Source organism: Trichechus manatus, unplaced genomic scaffold, assembly GCF_000243295.1.
Source record: "Trichechus manatus latirostris isolate Lorelei unplaced genomic scaffold, TriManLat1.0 scaffold00136, whole genome shotgun sequence".
Taxonomy (NCBI): domain Eukaryota; kingdom Metazoa; phylum Chordata; class Mammalia; order Sirenia; family Trichechidae; genus Trichechus; species Trichechus manatus.
In genome coordinates this window covers 2,543,627-2,556,603 of record NW_004444072.1, presented here as the reverse complement: position 1 = coordinate 2,556,603, position 12,977 = coordinate 2,543,627, and the positions used below count along the sequence as shown (strand labels likewise).

General features: G+C 48.3%; 1 protein-coding gene across 13 annotated transcripts in view; it reads left to right on the top strand.

Moving 5' to 3' along the window:
• The window catches only part of TBC1D5 (TBC1 domain family member 5), a 657,932-nt gene extending 645,084 nt beyond the window's left edge, over nt 1-12,848 (top strand). For 11 of the 13 annotated variants that reach the window (XM_023739548.1, XM_023739547.1, XM_023739544.1 and 8 more), the window contains 4 exons: nt 3,647-3,726; nt 4,540-4,689; nt 8,444-8,591; nt 9,106-12,848. In XM_023739548.1, the coding sequence (XP_023595316.1) occupies nt 3,647-3,726; nt 4,540-4,689; nt 8,444-8,591; nt 9,106-9,341 (614 nt within the window). In that variant the 3' untranslated portion in view covers nt 9,342-12,848. Of the gene's footprint in view, nt 1-3,646; nt 3,727-4,539; nt 4,690-8,443 lie in introns of all 13 variants that reach the window. The other 2 variants (XM_023739550.1, XM_023739552.1) reach the window with 2 other exon arrangements.
• Nucleotides 12,849-12,977: the final 129 nt, after the last annotated feature.

Sequence of the window (12,977 nt, the reverse complement as noted above, 5' to 3'; positions counted from 1 at the left end):
CCCAAAGTGCAGATGGAGCATGAGGAGCAGAGTGAGGAGAGGTCGGGGCCGGGGCCCACGCAGGCCCCAAAGTGCAGACGGAGCATGAGGAGCAGGGTGAGGAGAAGTCGGAGCCAGGGCCCACACTTCCTGTTGTGAAACTTGGTCATCATCACGAGGCCAGGCTTTCTCAGACAGTCCTTGATAATCTGGAGAAGGCAGAGTGAAGCAGTGAGGAGATGCCAGTTCTCTGTCTTCTAGTGTTTGAGAGAACTGTGGCTGATTTTGCCTGTATTTAGTGCCCTGGAGGCCCAGCTCCCCAAGGGATCTTAATCAGGTTTGTGGCTCATTGTTCCTGGCCTTTGAATCTTCTTTTGTCACTCAGGTAGCCAAACAAAGCTAGCTTCTCTCTCACGGTGGCTACTTTGGAAGTGGTCCAAAGAGAAGTCACTTTCCAGAGGCCATCTTTGCCCAGACATGGCCTTCTTGTGGTGTCCTTGCCCTGGATCTCAGGGTGCTGTCTGTGCTGGAAGTCTTCCCTCTGCCCCACCCAGAGCCAGTCTTCTCCTTTGCTGCTCTTCTTTGTGCATGAGGATGCTGGCCGCTCAGGACTGCATCAATAGCTCCCTGTGTCCCCTGCTTCCACTCAGTTCATGAGACTGGCGGGAGGGAGGGAGGGTCCTGATGCCCTGGCTCCCTCCCTGCTGGGTAGCCATGGACTGGCTGTTTCCCTCCTCCAAAAGCCAGCGTTTCTGCAGGCCACTCCTTCCCTCTGTCTTCCTCTCTGGGTGCTGAAACCACTTCCTCCCTGCCCCTTCCCAGCCTTTGGCAGCCCCACACCTGGCACTGTGTCTTGTGATCTCCCCTTACCCTGCAGAAAGGGGCTTTGAGCAGTTCAGTCCTCAGGCCAAACTCGCCCCAGATGACTCAGGGTGAGTGGCCATCTGTTTCCTGGTGGCCCCTGACTGGTGCTCCCTCCACACTTACTGGTGGACAGTTTATCTTTCTCCATGTGTCGCTTACTCTCAGTGGCACGATGTCGTGTGAGAAGGGGAGAGTGGTACAGTTACATTATGATGATGCCAAAGACTAGAAATACAAAGAACTATAGTTTTAAAAATACTTATTAAAGTGTTTAGGGATGAAGTCTACTGATATTTTCAACTTTGCTTGAAATGCATCAAAAAATGAGATGGACAGACATGATCAACAGGGACAGCAGAGGTTAATGTGCTAGGTGTGAGGAATGTGGGTGCTCCCTGTGAAATTCTTTCAGCTTTTCTGTATGTTTGAAAATGTTCATGATAAAATTGTTGGAAAAACACACATTAATTCATTTAGAGCCTCTTTAGTCAGTGTTGCATTTGTCTTTGAAATAATATCTGATGTCTGTTGAGTACTCACCACACCCCCTCCACTGTCTTCAGCTTTTCACAAACATTTATGCACTGAATCTTCAAAACACCGTATCAGAGGCTGCAGCTTACACCTGTGAAGGTCATGTACTGTGCAGTGGTGTCGCATCTCACCCATAATGTACCGTTCATATTGCAGACATTGTAGATGTACATGTTTCTTAGGACAGTTCTCTGGCAGATGTCAGTGAAGTCTCAAATTACACCCCCCCCCAAAAAAAAAAATCAGTATGTCATGTCAGTTTTCAAACGTGGAAATAAAGTATTTTGAGAAAGGTGTGCCTTTCTAATTAGCTGTTTGAGCCAGTGGCAGTGCTGGAGTGGGGGCAGCTGACAGGAGGAGTCACACCTCAGAATAAAACCAGTTGCCATCGAGCTGATTTCAACTCACAGGAATCCTTTGTGAATCCAAGTAGAGCTATGTTCCACAGGGTTTTCAGTGGCTGATTTTTTGGAATAAAATTGCCAGGCCTTTCTTCCAAGCCACCTCTGGGTGGACTGGAACCACCACCATTTTCTTTAGCAGTGCATTAATTGATTGCAGTACCCAGGGACTCTCGCAGAACAAAGCCCCTCCCAAACCTGAGTGGGCACTGTAGACATCTGAAGGGCATGCAGATTCCTAGGCTCTGCCTCCCAAACATTCTGATTTTGTGGGCCGGGGTTGGGGACCAGGAGTCGGATGAGACAAAGCTCTGGAAAACATTTGAGGTGGTCGTGCTGAGAAGGGCACTCAGTGGTGAAGAGAGGATGTGGAGCCAGACAGGTCCCACAGCTGCCACCAGAGACATCAGCACCTTCTCTCCAGGCTGTGGCTCTTTCTAAGGCCAGTGAAAGAGGGACATGGCTCTCAGGAGGCCCTTTCCCCAGACTAGATGGGGACATGCAGGTCAGGGCTTCCTCTGAGGGGCAGAAACCCCCTTTCTATGCTCAGCCTCCAGGTATTTCCTCCGTCGTTCCCCGCATGGGGTGTTCAGGCCCAGTCAGGGGCGGGTGCCCACTGCCTGCTTTGTGGGGTCTGAACCAGCTTAGAGCCCACCTCCCACCAGTGCATGAGCCATCACATGGCCATCCTCTTGCCATGAGGAAGTGCCACAGGGGCAGGACCGTCTCTGCTTTGTTCATGGCTGTGCCTGTCACAGAGTTGACGACGCTCAGGAAATACTTGTGGAGTACGTAAAGTCTGACCAGGAATATGCAATGTAAGACATTATAAATGGGGCCTTTTTATGGCCCCAGAAAATAAGAAATCAGAAGATGGTAATGGATGATGAACTTATTTATTGTGATTTTAAAGATGGGGAGCATATCAGTATCTTTTTTTAAATGTGTTTTAGTTGTCCCCCCCACCCACTCTCTGGTGCATCCCCAGGGGGTGGGCCTTCTGTCCTTCTCCGCTCCCCCTGGCACTCCTTCTGAGAGCCCCTGCGTCAGTAAGCCCAGTCACTGACAGGACTGTATGCACCCCTCAGGTGGGTGGGGGGAGAAGGCGGGGACCACGGCGTGTATGGCGTATTGGTGAGCCGCTCGGCAGCTGGTGTGGAGGATCCCTCAGATCAGGGCTAGAGGAGGGGCGTGTCACGTGGGTACACATAGAAACTGCTCCTGTGAAGACCCTGGTTCTCAGGCGCCGTAATCGAATGACAGCGTGAGTGCCACCCGTGTATCTTTTTATTGTCACTGTTATGTTGAAATGCCAGCGTATCTTGCCGTTAATAATTCCTTGAAGACAGCTTCTTTATTAATTTCGGTCACCTAGGAGGAATTGATTTTTAGAGAGAGAGGTGAGCTAACACCATTGAACTATGAGGCAGTGTAGGAGCCCCGGCTGAAAAGGCTTCCTCTAGAGATTAGATGGATGGTCCAGTCTGTTGACCACATCATATGTCACAAGAGGAATGCTGGCTTCTCCATGGGAGTGAAGACACATCTGTCATTAAAATAACACACTTCTGTGATGTTGGAGGGAATGCTGTGCGTACCAGGCTCAGTACTGCCCTCTCTGGGCAACCTTTTTATTTTTTTCCTTTCAAATATAGTCATATGTCTATTTTCTCAGCAAAGCTTTGAGTACTTCTCATGAGACACTACACGACTCCACGAGTTCACGGCACAGGAGCTGGGTCTGCGCCAGTCCTGGCTCGGTTTCCCCGGCTGCACTTCAGCAGAGCATTCTTGTCTGAAGTTTGGTGTGGCAGCAGGTAAGTTATACCCAGAACATTAGTTATAGACTATCTTTCTTCTCTTTTCAGTAAATATTCAAGATATGATAGTACAAGAAAATTTGGAAAAAGAAGATCAAATTCTGGTTTCCCTGGCAGGATTAAAGCAGGTATGTGCATTGATACAACTGGTTCTTTGTGTCCCACAGGCCACTCATTTGGTGCCTGCTGGGGAAGGGCATTCCAGGGCATGGAGCACCCTAGTGCTGGAGCCATTGTCCCCCTGCCCCTCATTCCTTCCCAGACAGAGTGCCTCTTAAATCTCTATCTCCTCCTACTCTCTGCTCCTTCGAGCAATTGTGTCTGACTAGCTTGCAGCCCAGACTGGCTTCCCCGCCTCCCTTGCCCATCTCTCTTACCAAACCCATTCTGCTTGTTCCTCACCCACAGCTGCTGCGGCGTGGCCCAGCATTGTGGTCAGTCATTCAGTCCACAAATGCAGGAATGTCCTGGAGCACAAATCATAACCACTACCGACAGCAGGCCTCAGACCCTCAAGGCCCCATTTACTCACCTCTTGAAGAGCTAAATGGGACATAAATGTCAATGAAAAATGGTATGCTGGGCCCAGTTGTCTACCTGTGTTAGTAACAGCTCCAGCTAAGGGTACAACCATTTCAGTGGGGCTGGGTGTACAAGCAAATGGTGCCTCCTGCCTGAAGATAGCTGCCAAGATGTGGCGCTCCTGTCTGACCTTGTGAGGACCTGGCCATTAACACTCTGAAATTGTCCTTGTCATTGCTAAGTCGCTGGCTTTGATAGAGTTGGATTCTTTTTGTTATTTCTTTTTTATGGTAATATGATCATTTCCATACTATTGAAAAAATGGTCTGTGACAACCCCAGTTTAAATGTATTAGAGATTTAGCTATTATTTAAAAACAAACTCATTCATCTTTTTATTTTCTTCCTCTTTGAAAATAGATCAAAGACATTCTAAAAGGTTCCCTGCGTTTCAACCAGAGCCAGCTGGAGGCCGAGGAGAATGAGCAGATCAACATCACAGACGACCACTACTGCTCCAGTGGTCGGGGCCAGGGCCAGGGCAGGCTGCCGGCCGGGGCTGCCAAGCAGGTACAGGAGCTGTAGTGGGCATTATCACATTAACTCAGTAGGGTATGTTCACATAAATGCTTCCAACTTGTGAGTACTCAAGAGCTATCAAAGTTATTTCAAGGTACCATGTGTGAAGTTCACCTGTGAAATACTACAAGGGGCCTAAGCAAGGGCTTCTCTCTACAGTCAACCCTCCATATCCATGGGTTCCTCTTCCACAGATTCAGCCAACCACAGATTGAAAATATTCCGGGAGGGAGAAAAGTTCCAAAAAGCAAAACTTGAATTTGATGTGCATCTAGCACACTGAATCCACGTGAATGAAATGTGTAGGCATCCCCTGCTGTAGCCTCCCACCATTTCACAGACCATCACTCTGTCTCCAGAACTTGTTGTTTGAGCATTGTTCGCCTTGCATTTTGTCATTATTCCCTAAACAATGTAGTATAACAACTATTTACGTAGCATTTACATTGTATTAGGTATCGTAAGTAATCTAGAGATGATTTAAAGTATACGAGAGGATGTGCGTAGGTTATATGCAAATGCTGTGTCATTTTATATAAGGGACTTGAGCATCCGTGGATTTTGGTATCCATGGAGGGATCCTGGAACCAATCCCGCCCGGATTCAGAGGGACAACTATCCAACTGTGTAGGCTGTACACTCCAGTGCCCTAGGGGGCGCCATTCACAATGATAATAATGAGACTAGCTTCTAGAACGCCACACCTGTATGCAGCAGCCACAACTGTTCTGCAGGTTGGAAAGCCAGGTCTCTGCCTTAGTTATTGGTGAGTTGCCTCCAGCTGATGTCCTCCATTCCCTTTTATCACAGGAGGTATGATCAGTACCTTCCTAATGCTGTCTTGAGTGTATTTCACTTGGCTAGAACCTTTTTACCAACATATTCATGGGGAAAGACTTCTCATTAATGTCCATCCATCTAAGACAGAGGTCAGCACACTTTTCTGTAAAGGGCCAGATAGTAAATGTTTTCCATTTTGTGGACCACATACAGTCTTCGTCACATATTCTTGTTGGTTGGTTGGTTGGTTTGTTACAATATTTTAAATACGTAAAAACCATTCCAGGCTTGAGGGTCATACAAAAACAGTCCACAGGCCAGATGTAGCCCATGGGCCTTAGTTTGCCGACTCCTGCCCTCAGGTGTTGACATTGTGTATAATTTACTCTAACATAGAATCACAGAATTTTCCAGCTAGAAAGGATCTAAACAATTCCCTGTGTGCTTAACCCTGTCTACTCCTTTTACCTACTGGTAACAAAACTACAGCCCGAGAGGTGTTTGGGCTTGCCAGGCAGAGGGCACCCAGCTGGCCAGGCATTATGTTTCCAGAACCCCCTGCCTCAATCCAATAAGTAAGCTTCCAGGTACACCATGCTGCCTCTCTGTTTTTATCTGATAAGACTGAAAGATTGTTTCTGTTTAATTCCTAATAATACTAAAAATAAAATCAGCTTACAAAGTTTCATCTTGAAAAATGAACATTAACAAAATCTTATCTAAGTCATTTTCTCAAAAACTAACATCCAGATGCTTGTAAATTATTTATTTTTTATGATTTTAAAATAGCAAAGTGACGTGCTAGTTTGGGGTTTTTTTCCATTTCAAGGATGCGCTTCAAGAAGAGAACTCTGGTTTGTTTCATCTAGCTCTAAAAGGGAGCTGTCATGAAATGCTTTGAGGCTGCATTTTTGGCCACATGACTGCAACCTGACGTTGCAATTTCGATTTGATTGATTCCTCCAAATTCTCCATGCCTTCACAGATATGTTATTTTTCAATAATCATTTATTTATTCAAATATTGTTGAGCACAGGCCTAGCTACCCACGTGAGTTTCCATTTTTAATTAGCAATTTTGTTTAAACAGTTAGTGTGGTTTTTAGTTGAATGTATAAAAACATTACAGAAAAAAGACCTTTCCAAAATACCAATCAGTTTGCTAACTTTAAAGCTTCTTGATTATTCTTTACAATTACCATTCCTGATTTTCATATTTGTAGACCCTACTGGTTACCACGACTGCCCCAGGGGCCCCCACGTGCAGACTCAGTGAGTTGGCTATGAGGTGTGTACAGGGTGAAAGACACTAGGCCCTCGCACTCCAGGGCCGACTCCCGTGCAGGACCTGAGAGACCCTCCGCCTCTGCGCGTGCTTCTGAAACAGCCAGCCCTTCCTGGGCCCTCACCATTGCCTTCTCTGCTTCCAGCTTCTTCCTCAGGACAAAGGGGGAAAGAGAAAACGGAAGGGCTTCTGTCTACCCAGTCCCTGCCATGGCCCCTTCCCCATGGTTGTTAGCAGTTTAAAAAAAAACACTCCTGAAGAAGGTTGTTTTCTCTGAGGAAGGGAGAAATGGGCAGGCGGTCCTATGTCCTTCAAGGGTGGAAAGGTGAGAGAAATCCCGGATGCAAGCCAGCAAGTCACACAGACAAGCTAAGTGTCTGAGGCCTTCCGCTGCTGGGACCCGAGATCTGAACAAGGGGCCAGGGGCCTACCAGACAGGGAGCCTTGGCCCTCCTTCTTCCTGCAGGGACCTGTGTCTCAAGCCTTAGAGCAGCCATCAGGGCTTGGAGCTAGCTGAGTTTTCTTTCACACTGCTCACGGGCACGCTAGAGCCAGGAACATGCATCCCAAGCATGCCAAGCAAGAGTTTGAAGGCATTTTCACTCCTTCCTTCCAGATTGCTGTAAGGGTCTGCCGTGCCAGGTGCTGTGGGTGTCCAGGGCTGTGGATGTAGCTCCTGGGATCGTGAGCTCCCAGTTATGGTGGGGGATGAGGGCTGGTGTTAGGCTAGGGGTGGAGACAGTGCTAGGCAGGCTTTTGTGACATTTTCTAGAGATGTAATCACCACATATTGGGTCCGTCAAAGGCCCCTTTGTGCCACGGTTCATTGCTAAGTTAGGAATGGATTCTCTTTGCTTTCTTGGTTAATTACCCAAGGATGTCTAAAGGACAGTGCAGAAGGACCAGACTCAACCTGCCGTGGGGCAGGTGGCTCATGGTCCTTCTGCCAACACGCTCTCCCATCAAGAACGTCTTCAAAGTCTTGCTAATGTCTTCACTATAAGCTGAAGGAGAATAGGTTAGCATGGTAGCTGTATTAGAGACACCACTCCAAGAATGGAATCCAATCTGTGGGCTCTTTTATTGTCAACCCAAGATAAGTCCTATTAAGTAGCATTCCAGTCCAGGGACCCTATGTTGGTGTTAGAGGAGTGTGAGATGAAACGTGCTAGGCCCTTGGAAAGCTCTCCTTTAAGCAGGTGGTAAAATCACTCTGGGTCTGGAGCTCACGCTAGGGATTCACATGCACGCAGGTCACGCACGGCATCCTAACCTCACCCCCAGAGGGAGGCGCTGTCATCATCCCTGTTTTACAGATGGGAGAATTAAAGCTCAAGGAGAGTGGACAGTTTGCATGCGGGGTCCCCTGCAAGGCTAGTAGAGATTCCACCCTGAGCCCAGGCTCTCCCCTGCAGCACAAACGCTGCCTCTTTGGGCAGCTTATCTTTCCCTGCATTCGGGAAAGCATTCCTCCTCAGAGGGGCTCAACACGTTGCTGCTGGTCCTGCACACTGGGAAGCACCAGGACATCAGGGTAGCAGGGCCAGACACCGCATCTGTCCACGGCAGAGCGCAGGGCGAAGTGGCCCCGCTCTCCATGGGGCGTCCCCAGTCATAGGCCCTCCTCTCTGACTTTGCCAGTTTCCTCTCATCCACCTGTCCTCCTGACTGTACTTCACAGGCCTCCTCAGAAACGCCAGGGCGCACAGATGGAGGGAGTTCAGACGACTTCATCCTGGTCTCCAAAGAAGACGACAGTGGCAGTGCCAGGGGGGCCTTCTCGGGCCAGGCCCAGCCTCTTCGCACCCTCAGAATTACAGCCAGGAAAAGTGAGGCCTTGGCCCGCTCCCCCCTTGTGTTCTCTGACCCCCTGACAGGCCCAGCTTCAGCCTCCTCCAGCAATCCAAGCTCCAGCCCCGACGATGACAGCAGCAACCACAGCAAGGACTCGGGCTTCACCATTGTGAGCCCCCTGGACATCTGACTGCAGTGCCCGGTTCTAGTGCCTGGTCCTGTCTTGTGGGGACCCAGCCGCCCCCTCAGGCCCTGAGGCCGGCTGAGGCTCCTCCAGTGGAGATCTCTTTGAAACCAACGCTTCTTTCCCAGCATTCATTTGGCATTGGTGCAGCCCATTGGAACCCTTAGAGAAATCCAAATGAAGCAAATGTGGCCACAACACACAGACATGTTCCTGAAAATTCAGACAGCCTCTCGGGGCCCTCACTCACCCCCCAGCCCACCCCAGCACTGAGCTAGAGCTGGGTTAATACCCAGCTCACATTCACTGTCAGAAAAGATCAAACCACAATTAGAGTCACTTTTCCTTTGTTCTCTCTTTCCCAGCTAAGGAGTGGCGACCTCCTCAGTTATATTTACAAGAAGGAGGAAGAGTTGGTTTCGTATCTCCCTATCAGAGCATCAGGCATAGGAAGAACTGGTTGATATCAAGAAAACTTCCTCTGTGGAAATCTGTGACTCAGTCTACTTCATTCCTAGCGTGGAAAGCCATACAACAGAGCCAAATGCAGGAGAATGAACGAGAACTAGTGGGTGCCAGGGCTGGGAAATCCTGTTACTGACTCATCAGAAAGTTATAATGATCTTTTGAAACAGGGTCTAAACTTAGGAATCATATTTAGGTGTGAGGTCGTGTTGAATTTTTTTGATTTGTTGAAGAATACATTTCTAAACCTCAGACGGTCCCTGTCCCTCCTTAAACAATTGCATTTTACCTTTTAGAATCTTTCACAGCCAGAAAACAAAGGTCACTTTTAAGCCAGTCCTTGTTGCACTGATTTCAGAAGTTGCTAGAGTGTTACTATTCCTTCAGTTGGAAAATGTGTGCCTGACTTTTTGGGATGCACATCTTTCAGACAGTCAGTTTTCTGATAATGTTTTCTAGTTTCAAGGCTGTATTCACCCGTCAACTGAGGAGTCAAGGGGGAAAGCCGAGCTCATTCTCACCCAGATTCAGAAGCCTTGTGGGTCTCAAGGGAGCAGTAACAGGGAGTTAGACCTGGAGCCCTTTCTGTGAGGAGCAGGGCTTCCTGGAGAACATTTTAGATGCCATGAGGATGCAGGATTTCTGCACAGCCCCTCCTGCTGCCGGGAGCTGAGTGTGGGGGCTGCAGGACAGTGCTCAGCCGGGACGGCGTCCCAGGGCAGAGCAGGAGCAGGTCTGCATGCCTGGGCCTTCCTGGTCCTCATTGCAGCTTAGGAAACCAGGATGGGCACCGAGTATCAGATGGGCCGTTTCTCTCCTTTGCCTGAGCAGGCATCTTAATGGGAAGGGATAGGCAGTGCTGTTAGACACACTGCCCCATTTCAGCGTCAGGAGAGAGCAGCCTCGCTCAGGGCGACTGGCTCCTTGGGCCTCTCCTCAGAGGATGGCGAGGCCCCCAGCAGTGGAAACCTTCATGGTGACAAGTGAAAAACTTAGTGTGAAGGAATAGATGCCGTTTGCATCCCTCCCACTGCTACCCATGCATTTCCCTGTAGCCAGATGTGATAATGACACGTCTGCCACTTGCTCTCCAGGAAAACAGTGACGACTGGCGAGTCATCCACTGCAGAGAGGGTTCTAATTAGCCCTAGGATTTGTTCTGAAACTAGCAGGGAGATCTCCTGACACATTCAGCGGAAGGTGGGTGGTAGCTCTCTTTTTGCCGAGATAATGGTTGTTGGTCGTCCACAGTTGCTCGGCAGATTTGCTGACGAAGCCTTCTGGCTCTTGAGTGGTCTCCTCAGCACCTCTGTGGGGGGGATCTCGGAGCAGGTTGTTGCCAAGTACATGTCCCCAGGATGGCACTCTAGGCCCCCAGGGTCCCTGTACAGCGAGTGACCTTGCAGCTAAGCAGTGGCTGCGTCAGTGACTTTCTTACAAAGGATATGCTGTGAAAGTGTTTCCAGTTCTGAGGTGAGAAGTGTGGTGCTGTCCCACCGGCTCTAGGATGGGGACTGAGAAGGGCCTCAGGGCTAGCTGTCCCCCGGCAGCTTGGCGACTGTCAGCTGCTCACCTGCAGCTTTTCCTTTGCCTTGAGAGCAACTGTCATAAAAGCCGAGTGTCACCGGCCACCCAAGAGGCCACTGGGTGCTCACCCACCCAGGAAGCTGAGCTGGTTCCTTCAGTTGGCTGGGTGTTCAGTGGTCACTAGACACTTCTTCCTGCCCCGACTGCACACTGGAGCGGGGCTTCTCCGCTCATGTGGCTGCCTTGGTACCACGTGAGAGCCGACGGGCTCACTCAGAGGGGCTGCTCCTTGCCCCCACAGTCCTCTCGTCCTGCAAGAAGAGAAACGCACGAGGGACATGAGGCACGGCAGTGCCAACCCTAGTTTCCATAGGTCCATGGAGTTAGAGAATTAGATTACTGTCTTCCTTTTTTTAAGTGACTATTTTTTATTCTTCATAGTTTAGCATTGTTTGCATTTTTACTAGTTACAGTGCCATTAAAGAATATCTGTTCCTTTTTATTATTTTATCAGGTACTTTTGTTTAATTGCACATTTTTTTAAATCCTGAATATATGAAACCTTTTTGTTTTTCTCTAACAAATGTGGTAATCAGTGGAACCCTCCTCTGGTTTGATTATTGACAGTTAAATACATTTTATACGAGTGAAGCTTAGAGTAATTCTCATTGTCATCTTTTTTTAATACATGTGTTTCATGCATTCCTCTTGGATCAGATTGGAAATCTGAGCTAAAATTTATCTCTGTACATTACATACAGAAGTTACAGACTAGAGAAAGAAAATAGGCATAATTACTTTGCCTTACCTTATGTATATGCCAAGGGGTCATTTAACACTTTAAACATCTGATTATACTGGACTAATCTCGCAAAATGACCTCCTTCTAATGTTCAGTGCTAACTGCAATATGGTAAACAATAATATCACTGAAGAATAAATATGACTCTAAAAATAAACCAGGGCCTCCCTGTGATTTGCCTTATCTTCATACAACTAAATTGAATCTTGCACATCGTACCGTCCAGGCTGTACTAAGGAAGCTGCGGATGTGAGGCTTGATCGCTGGCCATCAGCGAATGCTTTGTCAGAGAGATGCTGTCTCCAAGGGATAACCGGTCCAAGCTGACCCGCATTTATTATTTTTGTTTTTTAAGAAACTACCCCCAGAGGTCATTACAGAACAGGAGTGTAGGGAGGCCCATGTCCCTGCATACTGCGTGGCTCCGTCCCTCCTGCTCCCGTGTGTCCAGAGCAGGGGGCTGGGGAGGCTGAGGAGGGGCTCCACGGGAACGAGGGGCGAGGGGGCCAGGATACAGAGGACAGTAGCTGGCACGCTGGGCTTTGTCCTCACGGGCCAGAGCCACTCTCACAGTGTTACCTTCACGAGTTCTGTTTTTATAGTGTTAGAAAGAAATACAAAGTTCATGTAAACAGCTTGAGACCACTTTGATGTAAAAGTTGCCATACAGTTGTTCTCATAATGGCACAATTCATCTGATTTATATGCAATACTCAGTTGTGCCATTTATATCCTATTGTTTTTTTCTCATCCAGTTTTATGCTTTAAACCCTTTAGTGACCCAGTTATTTTCTGCTTTGAATTTTTTGTTGATACCATGTGTTTTCATTAATGGATGCATGCTGAATCATTGAGTGTGTCTGAATTTTTGGTAGGTCCGATGGGTTTTTTTTTTCTTGCCCCCTCCCGCAAGCCTACCCTAAGTGTTTAGTGGTACATATGACCTACCAGTAATTATACCCCTGAGTTCCCTGCTGGGGTCTATTGGTACATATGTGTAACAAATAAAAATTTGCAAAATTTCTATTTTTCCTACCAAAAATTCAGACACCTCATACAGTACCCTATAAAAACAGCAATTGGCGGTACACGCTCGTTTCCTCAGTTTCAAACAGTCAGAAAGCCCCTGCCAAGAGGCAGCATGCACTGTCAGTGGTAGAGCAGCTTCCTAATAAACCCCAGAGGCTGACAAAGTTCATGGTCGCTGTATGTACCGCTGAGCACTAAAGGGATAACTCATACTGACTTAAATGATTTGTCCTTTTGGCAAAGTGACCCCACTCAAAATGGTTATAATAAAAAAGCAATGTGGAACTGAGACTGTGGCTTGACTTGTTCCAGCCCGGAGTGGGGCTGGGGGCCAGGCACTGACCAAGCCCGGCTAACATGGGGTGGGGGCCCAGGTACTGACCAAGCCCGGCTAACATGGGGTGGGGGCCCAGG